Below are 16,334 nucleotides of genomic sequence, written 5' to 3'. Positions count from 1 at the left end.
CGCTTACTACCTTCTGTTTTTCTGTCATCTGCTATATTCGTTATTAATTAATTCTTATAATAATTTCGTTATCGTATACGCCAGTAGGATTGCCTGTCCGTTAGCTATGCATATTGAGTAATAATGATATATTAAGTTACCAGTTTATGTAATCATTATGTTGCCCTTTGCACATTGTGGAATCATTTTCGGCAGATAATAGAGACTGATTATTCTCTGGCATTGATGTTTTTAGATATGGAGAGTTGGTTTATTTCAATTGGAACTATAAGATGATCATCAAGTGGAAGATAAGTATGGCAATACGGGTTCAATGGGGCCACCTTTAACTAGTGAGTGAGTGAGTATGGTTTTACGCCACTTTTAGCAATATTCGAGCAATATTTCGGCGGGGGACACCAGTAATGGGCTTCACACGTTGTACCCATGTCGGGAATCGAACCCGGGTCTTCGGCGTGACGAACGAACGCTTTAACCACAAGGCTACCCGACCGACCCCATCTTTAACTAACTTCTACCATTCTTGCATTATTGTACTTTTCGTTTTGTAAAGGTCCTGTTTGCGTTCATATTGTATTGTATTGTGCATGATGTGCTAAAGGAAGACAGTCTTACAAACTATTTTGGAAATGATACTGAGTGACAAATGCTTTTTGTCAAACTATTCTGAAACACTAATATATTCTGACGTCGAATATGCTCAGTATTGCGTTGAGTAATCCGACATAAAACTGGCAGTGTGTTTGTTTGCATTTATCTCGCTAGTATACCTTATCTCGGGCATAAGAAACACTTTTTCTAGTTCATGCTGTTTCTGATTACCAATTATCAGCGCCCTTGCTGCCCGGTCTAATGTGTTCTGTGGAAACCTCAGTGGAATATTTTAGGACTTTTTCATATTTACGGTATGCGTACGTATACTTCAAACAACAAAAAAGGTTGGCACGTCTATAATTACATGACCGCGTGGCAGGACGGAGGTTGAATTTGAATACATATCTGTTTCAAAATTTCAAAAAAAATAAAATGAAATTATGTCCAAAATATGTTTCTACCTCGTCTATGATGTGTTCCGAAATGATTAAAAATATTGTTGCAAGTCCTAATGATTTGTTTGTGTGAGACATTATTTACATTATATCATATTAAAATGGAAACAAGTCTAGGTGGAGGTAGGCATGACATCCTATCTGATCTCACAAACATTAGGAATATCGTGAAACGGTATTATGCCATTACGCTTCCTAGACGTGATTTAAAACTGACCAGGATTCCGGAACATTGCCCTTTCCATTAATCATTACATAAATCATCAACGCATCACAAAGGGCACAAACATGGAGATGAGGATGCCATTATTAATGTTTCCTTCTGTTCCAGGACGTGTTCCTTTAATCTTGCATAATGTTTTAACACAGAGATTCCTAATTAAGTCAAATATATTCAACAAAGAGGACTACACTTCTTGCGGCCAAAAATAATTCATTTTGGGCGCGGTAAATTGTCTGAACACAAACATAACACAATAATGCTGAAGGGTCCAAGAAAAGAACTTTTGATCTGGCAGTGTTACACAAATCTGGTACTAAAATGTTGTAAGGTTAATTTTATAAAATCCCTCCACATATTAACATGAGGGTCGAGTTAATTGTAAATTACTCTCTAAAGCAATGTGGTCAAAATACCTTTTTCATATTATTCAATTTAAATCTTACATTTCATTAACGTTTTGAAATGACTTCTTGTGAAGTTGGGTTAATGGGTTAAATGGGTTACAAGTGGCCCAGGGGTCTTGGACACCTCGATTCGCTTGGAAGAGTTATGTATATTAGGCGTGCCAGGATCCGCTGATAATTGAAATGTATGATCCTTGGTCCAACTGTTCCTACAATATGATCTTGGTTTCACCACAGTGGGACATATCTGCATCCTGCATCACCTGTGGCTTTCCCCCACCAATAAGCTTGATAAACACGGAACTGAATTCTGTTCAAAGCGATGTTAAACCACATCCATTCTATAATGTGCTGCATTGGTAATTAGGAACCACTGACGATGCTGGTTTTGTTCTTTAGTATTCTGTATCCATTTAGTGATACAGGTTATACCATTAATCCACATATTAATCCCAGAAAATCCCCGGAATTTTATAATATTGGTATGTCTCATTCATACTAGTCACATGCATAAAACTCTCGGGCGGTCGGGTAGCCTAGTGGTTAAAGCGTTGGCTCGTCACGCTGAAGACCCGGGTTCGATTCCCGACATGGGTACAATGTGTGAAGCCCATTTCTGGTGTCCCCCGCCGTGATATTGCTGGAATATTGCTAAAAGCGGCGTAAAACCTAACTCACTCACTCACTCATAAAACTCTCACAGTGCGTACAAATACCTTATCAGTTCAATGCAATAATCCGTGAAGATCCGGGTTAAAGTAGGTCTTCAGCAGCCATGCTTGCCGTAAAAGGTGACTATGCGTGTCGTAAAAGGCGACTAACGGGATCGGGCGTTCAGGCTCGTTGACTTGGTTGATGCATGTCCCACGTGGGTACAATGTGTGAAGCCCATTTCTGATGTCCCCCTCTGGGATATTGGAATATTGCTGCGTAAAACCATACTCACTCACTCACTTGATGCATGTCACCGTATCCCAATTGCGTAGATCAATGCTCATGATGTCAATCAGTGGATTGTCTAGTCCAGACACGATATTTTGCACACACCCGTCATATTTGAATATTTCTGAGTGCGGCGTCAAACAACAAACAACAACAAGCTGTCGTAACGTAAACAGAACTGATTGTACACCCTTATTAACATTTGCAGATACACCAGTAAACAATTTTATATTAATGTCAACGTAATCGTAATAATCTGTGCATGAGTGAGTGAGTGAGTTGGGTTTTACTCCGCTTTTAACAGTATTCCAGTTATATCACGGCGTGTCAGCTTAATGTGGGAGGGAAGCCCAAAGTGATGCAGGTCTCAGACGTTTACCACTTCGGTGAAAACCACGAGCACGGGTATGGTGCTGACAAACCTAGAAACATAATCGGGGCGAACCGGGATTCGAACCCACAATCATAGGTTTCTGGCGAGCCAAAGGGACGCAACTCTGCACAGCGAATCGCGGCGCCTTAGACGACTGGGCCACAGCGAATCGCGGCGCCTTAGACGACTGGGCCACCCGTGCCCCCAATCTGTGCATGAAACTTTAATTATTAGATAACTGTAATACAGCACTTTACATTTTAGGATGTAACGGATGATGTTTAATTAGAATATATATACTTTGTTTAATTAGAGTATATATAATAAATTAGTCTAGTACTCAAATAAACAACTTCACTTGTATGGTGAGGCGAAATGGGGCTTAACGTCGCGTCCAAGATTATTGCACTTATATAGCGACGTGCATGCACGTGTGTGTGTGTGTGTGTGTGTGTGTGTGTGTGTGTGTGTGTGTGTGTGTGCGGCTGCTTGTACTAGTCCGGACTCATACCGATTAATAGTGATAGCTCACTGAGATACCATGCCGCAGTTTAACATGAATGCCCCACTCAGACACAGTATACTGACTCCGAGCCGACCAGTCCTTGTTATAGCCCCTTAATGCCGAGCGCCAGACAGGGTATAACAAAAAGTACCATTTTAAATGTCTTTTGGTATGAGGCGGCCGGGGATCGAACCCCGGACCTTCCGCCCTCCGCTCTGCCACTAGACCACGGAGGCGGTCCTTCACTTGCAGCGACGTAACCCTAGATAGTGCATCCAGTGTGTGTGTATTGTCTTGACTTCTCGCGAATACTTCATTCCAGATGGGTTGAATGAATTTACTTGAATACTCCTTCCACTTCACAAACTGTCCAGATAGTGTTATCCATTAGGCTTAAGAAGCGAAATAGTGAGTGAGTGAGTGAGTGAGTGCAGGTCTCAGACGTTTACCACTTTGGTGAAACCCACGGACACGGGTATGGTGCTGAAAAACCTAGGAACATCATGGGGGCGAACCGGGATTCGAAACCACAATCATAGGTTTCTGGTGTGCCCAAGGGACGCAACTCTTCACAACGAATTGCCACCCGTGACCCATGTGAAGTGAAATAAAAGTGTCCCTTCTTCTGGTAGTAAATAAGTGTATCGAAATATCTGAGATATATTTATTCACGCAAATAACAAGATAGAATGTTTTAGACAATGGAAAGATGAGTAAATGTAAACAAAGAAATTAATTGTAACATTATATACACAGACGCTTCATAATTCCTCTGAACTGTCTCCTGAATGAATGTTGCACCCGTTGCTTAAACATGTAATATCAAACAACAATAAAAGAGAAACTTGGTATCACAGATCCATTATTAGGATATAAAATACAATTCACAAGAAGCACAATTGAAATATCTTTTCATGTTGTTTGAATCAGGAGCTGCTGAAGGAGTCCTCCATATCGGATCGCCTCCTGCGGTGAGATTTGAACGAGGCTGTGTATAGGGGTCTTCCGGCACGGGGTACCTGCAGCTGGTTCCGGTTGCTGCCGCGTTCCACGTCGGCAGAACTGGAGTGGGAGTCGGAACGAGAGCCTGAGAGAAAGGATGCTTTGTGCCAGTTTCCATCTGCCCTTGTTTCTATTCCTCTGTTTCGGTCAAGAGCCACTCTAGTGGCTGTCAGACGGATGTTCGTGCCCCTCATGGAGTCGCGGAATGAGCTGTGGAGTGACGACCTGGACCGGTAACTGTGACTTGTGAAGGGGCGCGAAAACATCATCTAAGGAAACAAAAAGTCTTTTGTATTAGGACGCAGACAACATAGAAACCATTGACAAAATAGTCGAGGGTTTATCATTAGTTTGTTATTAATAGATTACCTCTACTCAATATTCAGTGCAGTCGTGACGTTTGAAGCTGCTGACATCCTGAACGTGACACTCAAACAAGAGAATATTTGTCGAGTCAAACAGCTACAATGATATGATGAATAGAAACTACACATGAACTGCTTCCAGATCTGGCTTTGGAGATTTAAAGCTGAAAAGTTAAAGATTTCCCGGTATCTTTTACAGTTTGCATGTCACCATCTGGCTATACGTGATCGTAGACGCCGATTTCTTCCACAGCTGTTTATTGCTACATGTAACTTGCATGCAAGGCTAACAACACACCGTCCAAAGTGAATTTGACTCAGGGTAACACATTATACACCTATTTCCTTTATACGAATTATGAGTGTGGTGCAGCAACGTGTATCAGTATTACGCATTATCTGACATATGCTCATGCATGTAGGTTATGTGATAATCTACGAACGCCTATATCATAGATATATTAGTACTGCAAAGGAGACAACACGGGTCATGGACTTATATGATCATACACATCATTGACAAAATGAATCAATTCCCTATTTTGACTCTTGCGATGTGTTCACGCATTTTTTTTAGATGAACAGTTGCCTTGCCTTTACGTGTATTTGTGACGGATGTCACCAGTGGGGCAGGATACGCTCACCTTTTGATTGTTTTAAACATAGCCTATGCACAAGGAAAAGGATCGGGCACAAGTTTTCAAGACAGAGTAGATGCAGAGAGAAGCAGCATGAAACAGAGTTTCACATTTTTGCGAGCACATGGTATCATCACTATTTAATAGTAACTCATAAACATATCCTTATGATATAGTCGGAAGTAGAGCAGTAGAATGTAAAATATTTCTTATGATTATGGAAATAGTCCTTTATATTTTAAGATTTGCGATTATTAATGTTGTGTTGTGGCCGGATATTTCATTTGGTTCAGAGGTTTCATTACTGTGTTATACTCGATAAGAAATATCAAAAACACAAACTGTTTATCCACATTGTGCAATACAACGTTGACGTTATCAGTAGTTTTCGTGTTCTCTCTGTCTCCTTGAGACAGTCACCCTGGAATGCTATATAACGTCATGATACAATGGGTGACGTCATATGCTTCAACAACATCTGATCTCTTCCGGGTTGCAGAATGAGAGGGAAGACTAAATCTAAGTTGTTCTGATTCATATTTAATGCGATATAAACAATATACGATCAAGCAAAATGCGACGTGTCTGAAATTTTGGATTTAGAAAAAATACTCTTATCACAAAAAATATTCATGCATAGTAACAATTCCTGAAGGTTTTCCCAGTGGATAGCGCGTCTGCCCGGAGAGCGGAAGGTAGGTTTTTTTAACCCCAGCAACGTCATATCAAAGACGTTAGAGATATATAACTAGGCTATATAAGTGCAATAAGCTTAAACGCGACGTTAAACCCACTTCACATCAACTCACCTAAAGATTTCCGGTTTCCAATCCCATCGTGCAACATTTGTCAACCAATCAGAATACAGCACATATTCACATTCATATTACAGGGTAGAATGTCTGGGACGGAGCAATGGAACTTGTCATATAGTTGATGGTAATTGCAGCTGTCAGCATTGACAAAGACGATATGACGTTCGGGGATTAATGCATAAGACGTTATCTACATGTAGATGAGAATTTTAATCCACTTCAGGGTGTCTATATTAAGAACCTACATTAAGGTTAATTTTATCGATTTAAGAAGACTCTGTGAACTTCCTACTCATGATGAGCTGTCATGCACTGTTTGCAGCTGTCTGAGTGCCTTGTTGAGTAGTTTTAGTCTTCTCTGACCTGCATGTATTTGTGTTCGTATCTAACCCTACAGCTTATATGCCATACAGTATATATAGAACATAGACGTAAGTAGATGGACCTGTGTTTCCTTATTAATTCCAATATTCATAGAAGTTAAAGCTTTAACTAATCCTGAGTGAGTGAGTGAGTATGGTTTTACGCTGCTTTTAGCAATATTCCAGCAATATCACACATTGTACCCATTTCGGGAATCAAACCCGGGCCTTCGGCGTGACGAGCGAACGCTTTAACCACTAGGCTACCCGACCGCCTAATTAATCCTGACAAAACATGTACTACTGTAACTTGTCCATATTTGTATCCTCCACGCTACCACTTGTTGTCGTTGCTCTTGCTCTACTGTACTACGTCTTCTACTATTACTACTATAACTACTACTACTACCACTACTTCTACTATTACAATTAATAATAATGAGAATAATAATAACAACAGCAATATCACCACTACTGCTTCTTATATTCCTACTCATACTACTACTGCTGCTGCAACTACTATTTAGGAGTAAATAACATATAGAGGAGTGAGAGAATCAATCTTGTGTGAGGCCTTAGCTAAAACTAGGCTATATCCATGTATCTGAACAAGGTACATCAGTGACTGAAAACATGACACCTATCTACGTGAAATGAAAAGGTTCAGCAGTCACATACAACAAACTTAACATATTCTCCCCCCAAAACCTCTTAAGGGATAGAGTATGGGATTCCAACTAATGATCACAGTCTCTGGCACGCAACTCTGAAAAACAAAATGCGGCGCCTCAGACAAATGGTCTAATCGTGCCCCAGGAAGAGATTGAAGGCTAAACGATTTGCCCAAAAGTGAAATACAATATATGTGAACATTATGGGGTCTAATGGCAGGTACAGAGAAGAGAATCTTCACTACCGCTACGCTTGACTTGTTTCAAACTAGAGGTGTAGTATTCACCTCCAGCCTCTCACAGCCATACACAGCAGCAGAAGAACTGAGAGCTACATGAAAGGAACGGCAAGGTCCATTACCATCTCACAATTCAAATGATTCTCCATACCACTGATGCCACCTATATGTTTACACCCCTCCTCTGGAATGCCTCCAAAAACACGTTGTGTTTATTGTGGAGGTAATCACGCGTTGTGAAGGAAGTAAGCGCCCAACATAACTCAGTGGCGACACACTCTGTTACTTGTCTGGAGTAACACTAACAAGGTCAATGGCCTCAGAACACAACCTAGTCACTATTCCCACATACTTGCTCAACAGCATCTGTCTGTGGGTACCGTTATTGCGTGTGAGCCTGGTTCGGATCTTTTTCCACCAGCTGATAATATAACTAAAACACATGTTTAAACTGGTATTAAGTCTCCCCTGAACTCTAATGTGTGATTATGGTGACAGGAATAGTGGCATCAGACATCATCTCAGGGTCTCTGTAATTTGCAACACTTCGAAGGAACCATAAATACAACATTATATCTCAGACTGCTTACAATAGATTGGTTAAGTAGATGACTCTTTGTAAATCGTTTAGAAAACGGTGTAATGAACGCCAAAATAAGACTTACGTGTAATCAGCATATGTCTAACAATATCTTTCAAATAAGGCGACACAATTGCGCGTTATTTTTTCCAGTCATTGCAAGCTCTAAGACCGCATGACCCTTCCGCCCACCATCCTGATAACTGCGTTGAAGAGATTTCAGAGGAATGAAATCAATGAGACAAAGTATTTTAACACACACCTAAACCAATTCTCCGTTTCAAATGTCAGTCAGTCATGAAATGGCCAATTATAATTGACATGAGGAATGTTACAGTTATAAAGGTGACATTTATTACGTTATAAAAAACTGCCTACTTATGTACGTCATATATAGATCAATGCCATCGTTATTAACGCGTCCCAACACCTCATCTCAGTAAAGCATTTAATAAAGCAATCTCCTGATACAAACTCGATCTGGGATTAGTATCAGTGTCAACATCATCCCTGACAGGTTTATTTTGTAAATGAGGACAGCATTTTACAGTCAACTCGACTTTCAACTGGCAATTAAGGGGAGTTGGACAAGAAATGGATCGTTTATGAACTCACAGCTTCACAAATGACTGTAGGGCATGTTCTAACGGTACATTGTTAGATTACATCCCGTTAAGAATCACTGAAAAAAACGTGTATCGTCATAAAAACACCAGAGACAGAGACATTAATGTCTGGGTTGGTCGAAAGAGTTTACATTTTCAGCCACTGGGGTTCAAAACTTCTCATTATAAAGTTGCGAATGAACATATCACTCAGTGATTAATACAAAATTGCGTTCAAATATAAGAATATGATTACATTATCATATTGTGAATTTTGTTAGTTACATAATTCAAAACTCCTCTCCGTTAAAGATTTAAAGTATGTTGGTATTCAATTGGGATGAAGAACGACCAGAAAGCTCACTAAGGAGTTATATTCTCTTTTTATAAAAATATTTCAAAGTCTGCCTATCATACTGTTGTGTTCGTTACATAGGTATAAATAAAACACCCTGTTAGTTAATTTCCCATTACATTAGAATAACCGTGTCTTTTTTCTTTGTAAGAGAACTCAATTTATCAGGCAGCGAACATTGAACAATAAATGTAAGCTATTCAGACACCCGCTTCCCTGTTGCTTGTTTCTAAAAACGTAAACATACATGTAAATAACGATAATATGTAATAATTATAATATTTTATAACCGCAATATTAAATACGACTAATAAAGGCTGATATAGAAGAAATGTGCCCAAACAAGTTGACCATGATGTCAAATTACTCAGCCAACTGTCACCGCGGCATCAATAGGCGGTAGATGTGTCGTATATTAAGTGTCCTAATGTTCTGAATGTCCTAAATAGCGCTGACCATCAAGGCCATTGACAAGTTTATGAGCACTCTCGGTGCAGCATAATAACTTGTATTAGCCTCCTTGACGCCTGGTTACCACCTGCCGACTACAACACTGTAGGGGCAACCTCACACTGGGCGAGACAGGACCAGTAGGTCCTTCTGTCTGATGTTGCGCCACAATCAATATACCGCGTGCTCTAATTGCAAATAAATCTAGCCGGTTGTTGGTTGTTTCGCAGTAAACGCAGAAAATTGGAGTAGGTTTAAACTGTCTGGTTACTTTTTTCGGTTCCCGAAAGTGTCCCCAGGGAACGATTGAGTGCGCCTGGGAGTTGGGATGGGTAGAAGGTGGTTCGACATGTGTCTAAGAGGTATATTGTGTTTGAGCTTTGCGGAGCATTTTAGTTGTATCAAGGGGTGTCAGATTGATTTTGGAGAGGGTCCGAAATGAAGCAGGTTTTAGGCGTTTACCACTTTGAAACTCATGAGCACGGGGTGTGTAATGTTGAAAAACCAAGACTTATAAGTACGGCAAATTTGGGGTTCGCATCAACGACCATAGGGTGCTTGCACACAACTCTGCTCACCTATCGCGACTGGGTCTTCTCTCTAAGATATGATAGGAAGAACTTTTCTTGATATAAAATCGGCTTAATAATTCTAAAAATATATTCAATACTTTATAATCAGTGACTGAAGGAATGTTATTTAACGTCCAATTTGCATTATAGAAGCTATATCACGGTGGGATGAAAATAATCGAGTCTGGACTAGGCAAACCATTGGAGGTTGCCTACACGCAATCAGCCACAGCACAGGGTCTGACTGCCCCTCACTACTCCCTCCTCTCAACAGGCAATATAACCCTTGAAGATCCGGGGTAGAATATGTATTCAGCAACCCATGCTTGCCGTAAAAAGCGACTATGCCTGTCGTAAAAGGCGACTAACGGGATCGGGTGGTCAGGTTCGCTGACTTGGTTGATGCATGTCATCGATCCCATTTACGTGGATCGATGCTCATGGTATTAATCACTGGATTGTCTGGTCCCGACTCGATCATTTACAGACCGCCGTCATACAGATGGAATATTGCTGAGTGCGGCGTTAAACAACCAACCAACCAACCAACCAACCAACCGACTCAACAGGCAATAGAGGACTATGGACCTATTTTAACCAGGGGACCAACGGACTTGCTTCTTTAAAGACAGGACCCAGAGATGTTCAGTGTATTTAGTAAAAAGAATGACATTACTGATATTTCGGTTGTTGGATCTGAGTTTGGGTTACAAAAAATATAATTCCCAGAGGGCGAGACATGCCGTTAACAATTAGTATCACTTGTCGGAGATAGACCAGACTCGCGGAGACGCGCCAAGGACGTGCTAATGGGACAGTCTCGAGACGCTGACGCAGCACAAAATAGGATTACCATGGGTGTGGGTGAGTGTTTATGTCAGAGAGGGTGGTGAAGGATGAATGAGGTAAGGAATTCAAAGGGATGATGTTACATATTATATTAATAAGTAGGGTCGTGTGAGAGAACAATATAATATGCTTCGAGATAATGTATAGATAGATGTAGACATGGAACGAAATTCTGCCCGGAGTGTTTGGTTACCAATGTTACCTCGCCAAGGCAGTATGGGTGAGTGAGTGAGTGAGGGAGTTGGGGTTAACGCCGCTTTTAACAGTATTCCAGTTATATCGCGGCGTGTCAGCTTTATGTGGGAGTAAAGCCCGAAGTGATGCAGGTCTCAGACGTTTACCACTTCGGTGAAACCCACGAGCACGGGTATGGTGCTGACAAACCTAGAAACATTATCAGGGTGGTTCGAACCCACAACCATAGGTTTCTGGCGTGTCCAGGGGAGGCAACTCTGCACAGCGAATCATTATTATTATTTAAATGTATGCTTCTTGTGTTGATGAAATAAAAGAAAGATGAATGTCTCACATCGTGAACCATTGTTAGAATGAAAACGGTAAGCCATGATAGGTCAGTGTTTATACGCTGTTGAAGACGGAAAGTAACTATTTGGAAAGTGTGGTTTAAGCAATACTTGTTTACAAAAATGCTGACTTGATTAATTAAACTTTATGAGCTATACTTTGGGTAGCGGGCTTTGATCTTTGACCTTGAACACGTAGGTAACGCGTGTGTATTAATATAGCCTTAACGACAAAACTAACAAATCGACACTAAAAGTAGAGTCCGATGTACGATTCCGACAATAGCATAAGCATGTGTGTATTACATGTAATTAGTAAGGATAATAGGTGTTCGCGAACTGGTTGCATCAGTCACAACCACAAACACAAACACACACAAAGGCAAGGCCCAAATGAACAAACACGGTAACATACAATTCAAAATAGGGAATTGCATCGAGCATCATAATGAAATTGGGAAACGTCCTCCACATGTACACCATAACACGTTCTGAATGCCTCACTGAAGTCTTTGATTCATTACCCTAATCACACAACTCTTGAGGAAGGGTCGTATGGCGTCCTAGAAATCATTGTTGAAAGAACCAACTCGATTGTACCGCAACACACACCAAGGCTTGAGCTGTCGAAATATTGCTCGACATAATTGGGAAAGTTGAAGTCATTTCTTTTTTCATTGCATTGAGGAAACTGTATTGAGACTCTGAATCTGTATTGGTATATCTAAGTATGAAACAGATGAGATGGTTTCACTGGTGTCTTTTATTTCAAGTTCATATGGGTAAATCAATGGAAGGGAATTGGGTATTTAAAATTACTGAACAATATTGAACAAGCTTAAGTGAAACGTATTGGCCAAATCCCTTTGTTTTGATTTTGCCTAGCCGAACAGAATTTCATATCCATGTGCATAAAGAAACAGATCAGCAAGAAGGGGGCACATTTGGTTTCCAGGGGGATGCCATCGACCTGCCAGAAGGTGATATCCCAAAACTTCACATAGATGTCATCTATAAATAAATGCAGCATTTAACAAAGTGTTTTCTGAGTTAAATTCAGATGGCATTTGCTTTCATTTTTTAACAAATTGTCCTGAACCTGTGTTAGAGATACAATACTAGTATATGGTTCCCTGAAAGATTGGTTTGATTGTTGTTTTACAAGGTTACAAGTTTTACCAGGTTTAACCTAAAATTCACAAATAAACTATTTACAATTCCAATTACCAATATTGACCAACAAACTTATGTTGCCAGGTAAATATCAAATGTCGTACCAATCCCAAAATATATATGATTGGACAATATCTACACTGGTGATACAAGGATGAAAGAGAGACGTACAAAAAACAAATTCTATCAGACCTACATCATAATATACTGAACAGCATTGAAAACGCACCACCATGAAACTGGATGTATTTTTATCCGGGCTTAAGTCATATGAAAATATATAAGTAAATGAGTAATATACGACGTTCTGGACGAAGCATGAAGAAGAACAGCTTGTCGAAACACATTCCTACATGTTTTGTGAGCGACATCGCCAAAACGCAACAAATTGCGTGCACATCATGGAAAACGTGTTTTGTTTCACGGGAAGCATGCAGAATAGGGCTATAAAAGACAGATTTTTAAAAGCCACATCACTTGTTGCTGCAGACGTAAAGGGTACTGATACAAGAAATGCCAAGATTAACAGAAGAGGAACGTGCCTTGGGCATGCTTGAAGTTGGTACGTCAAGTAAAGTCGTTGCACAACGGTTTCAATGCCATCAGTCAACAGTCCTCTGGCTAATGAGCAGATACCAGCAGACAAGAACCACCAGAGATCGACCACGTCCGGGTCAACGTCGTGGATCGCCATATTGTTCGTCGGCATTTTCGTGATCGTACACTTCCGGCTACCAGGACTGCAGCAACCGTACAAGGCTGACTGGGTTTGATCAGCGCTGACACCGTACGTCGACGTCTCCGCTCACCAGGGCTACGTGCTCGACGTCCATATGTTGGACCCATACTCACTGATCGACGTCGAAATGAACGTCTGCGTTGGGCCAAAAGGCACTGGAGATTGCGGCAGTGGCATGGTGTGCTGTTCTCTGACGAGTCCCGTTTTCATTTACGGAATGCTGACGGTCGACTGCGAGTGTGGCGTCGACGTGGAGAACGTTACCACAATGACTGCTTTGTACAGACAGATCGATGGAGGGGGGGGGGGGGGGGGGGGGGGGGGGGGGGGGGGGGGGGGGGGTGTCATGGTGTGGGGCGGGATCAGTCATAACCATCGAACAGAGATCCATATTTGTCGTGGAAGAGTTAATGCCCTTTACTGCAGGAATAACATATTGGCAAATTACGTCATCCCATTCTTTCATCAGCACCAGGATACGCACACCTTCCAGCAAGATAAAGCAAGAGCGTGCACAGCACGTGTTTCAACACAGTACCTAGCGAACAATAATGTGCCTCTGCTTCCATGGCCAGCCCTGTCACCCGGTCTATCGCCAATCGAACATTTATGGGATTACCTGGGCCAACGCCTCTCACGTCGTCCGCAGGTACAGAACCTGAGAGAACTTGAAGATACACTACGTCAAGAGTGGAATGCCCCAGAACACTATTCGCAGACTTATTCAATCAATGAGAAGACGTTGCATGGCCTGTGTTGCTGCCAATGGTGGACATACCAGATATTGACTTTTCATTTCAACCCTATGTGTCTTCCTTACACTGATGACGTAAATGTAATTACTGTACATGTGTGGTATTCCTGTTTCCTTTGTCGTCTTTCTTAATAATACGTCTAACCTCTCACTTTATAATCCCACTGTTTATAATTTCTGCGTTTTACGTTACCTCTTCTCTGGCGTCGGGGTGCGACAATAACGACAAATACGAAGAACGTGTAAACTACCATCGGTACAAGTACATAGTCAAAATACATAGGTGCCTGACCATTTCAGACTGTTTTGACGTTCCCAATCACGTGTATAATTTTTTCGCGTGAGAAAAATATACAAGAGACACTTAAAGCTGTAGAATACATGGTTATACTATAATAGTATAAATGTTACTTTTATTTCAACATCAGTCTTCTTTTAATAACAAAAAGGGCATCATACATCGAGAGTGACCAGTGTTAAAGTAAGTTTATTATCTATGCTATTTATTTAAGAAATAATCGACTCGTGGTCATTGTTTATCATACTAAAAAACACTGCATGGAGTATATACCACGAAGGGTGCAGTGTTTATTTGTATGATAAACAACGACCACGAGTCGTTTATTTCTTATATGAGATATCAAAATTATGTACAGCATCTTTAACAAGGATGATAAAATGTACAAACTTAAAAATATTTACCTATATTTTAAAAATGATGACTCCCTCAACAGAATCCGACCTCGGTAGTGTCGGACAAGTCCATTTTATTCACAGGTTAGTACTTGCCGCTTAATCACACATTCCTCACGTCGATTACCCATTTCTCCCAATACCGATTGTCATATCTCTCCCGCTTTTGGATGCCATCGCTCGGCCATTCCGTTTATCTACATTGCCCAGCTACATCTATGGGGAACAACTCAACAGACATTCCCCTTTCCATACACGATGTCATGAAGTTGCAAGCGTATGTTCGAATCTCCAGAAATGCCGTCGTGACAGAACAATGTTTTATCGTGTAATAAACCACACTTCGTTCTTGATTGTTCTTTGCGATTCATCGCGAATATTATGAATCAGGTGTTGAAGATTTAACGTCGGGATTTCCGTGTTACTTGTTCTGAAGAAAACGATCGAAAGATAGTGTCATTGAGTGGGTGGCAATAAGTGCGTTTCAATGAGCGACACTGCACATCATCTGAAAATATGAGTGTTAAAAGCTCACTTGAAGCTGCTCAACCGCCTGAGGAACATTGAGGTATTTTGAGTCACAGAATAAAAACCGTACCATAATTATTCGCCAACGGTGTCTTAGAAGAAGGCTCAAATTAAACTATATTTTTCATGTTACTTGGGTTATTAGTTGAAACTTGTCTGATGGCAGATGTTGAGAGTCCGATGATATCCCATGAAATGACTTTCAATTTCTTGTAAGAGGATGATCCTATTTTGGGAATAGCCTTTCGGCATCCTTTCACAAACTGATAACAGTTGTTGTAGGTTATTAAGTATCTCCAGAAGGGCCACGATTTGAACTGATACTACGCAAATGAAAGAGCAATAGTAGATGTTGTTTCTGTAGTCACCGCCTACGCGTTACGTATAAAACAATTATCTGATCCGTTTACAGGGATCTCTTGGTTAGACAGAGTGGGATTAAAGCAAAACGGAATAAAATGTCGTTCATTTCTTGAAAAACGTCTTCAGTGAACGACGTTAAAATAGGTGAGGCAGGATACGCCTACCCCGTATAATCATTGAGTATTTGAACAATGTTGTTGAAGGTTGTTACATATAGCTTAACAAACAACCTTCCAGTTAGCAATGTATTCAGCTTTTGGTCTGGGTAGAAGGTCCCCATCACTTTACACTTGTAAATATAAGCGACAAAACCCTTTCCATATTCGTAAGACATATCTGCCAAAAGCAGAGACGATTGTACGGTTCCGACTACATATATATCATGAGCATTTGTGTATGAATCACAATCAAACAGTGATAACAGATGTTCCCGAAAAGGGTGGGCCTATCCTTCCCCACCGGTGGCACCCGTCACAAACACATGCAAAGGCAAGTCATGTTTCATCTGAACAAACACGGGAACATAAAGTTCAAGTCAAAAATTGGAAAACGCATCGGACA

The 16,334-nt window shown here is 40.8% G+C and overlaps 1 protein-coding gene across 1 annotated transcript in view; it reads right to left on the bottom strand.

Annotated features, from left to right (window-relative positions):
- Positions 1-4,303: 4,303 nt before the first annotated feature.
- LOC139479954 (QRFP-like peptide receptor) overlaps positions 4,304-16,334 on the bottom strand; it is an 81,922-nt gene continuing 69,891 nt past the window's right edge. The window contains exon 4 of the mRNA XM_071262901.1: positions 4,304-4,767. Coding sequence (XP_071119002.1) covers positions 4,423-4,767 — 345 coding nt within the window. The 3' untranslated portion in view covers positions 4,304-4,422. The remainder of the gene's footprint in view (positions 4,768-16,334) is intronic.

Source organism: Haliotis cracherodii, unplaced genomic scaffold (genome assembly GCF_022045235.1).
Source record: "Haliotis cracherodii isolate W230 unplaced genomic scaffold, xgHalCrac1.p SCAF_4, whole genome shotgun sequence".
Lineage (NCBI taxonomy): Eukaryota > Metazoa > Mollusca > Gastropoda > Lepetellida > Haliotidae > Haliotis > Haliotis cracherodii.
This window is presented reverse-complemented; position numbering and strand designations above follow the sequence as displayed.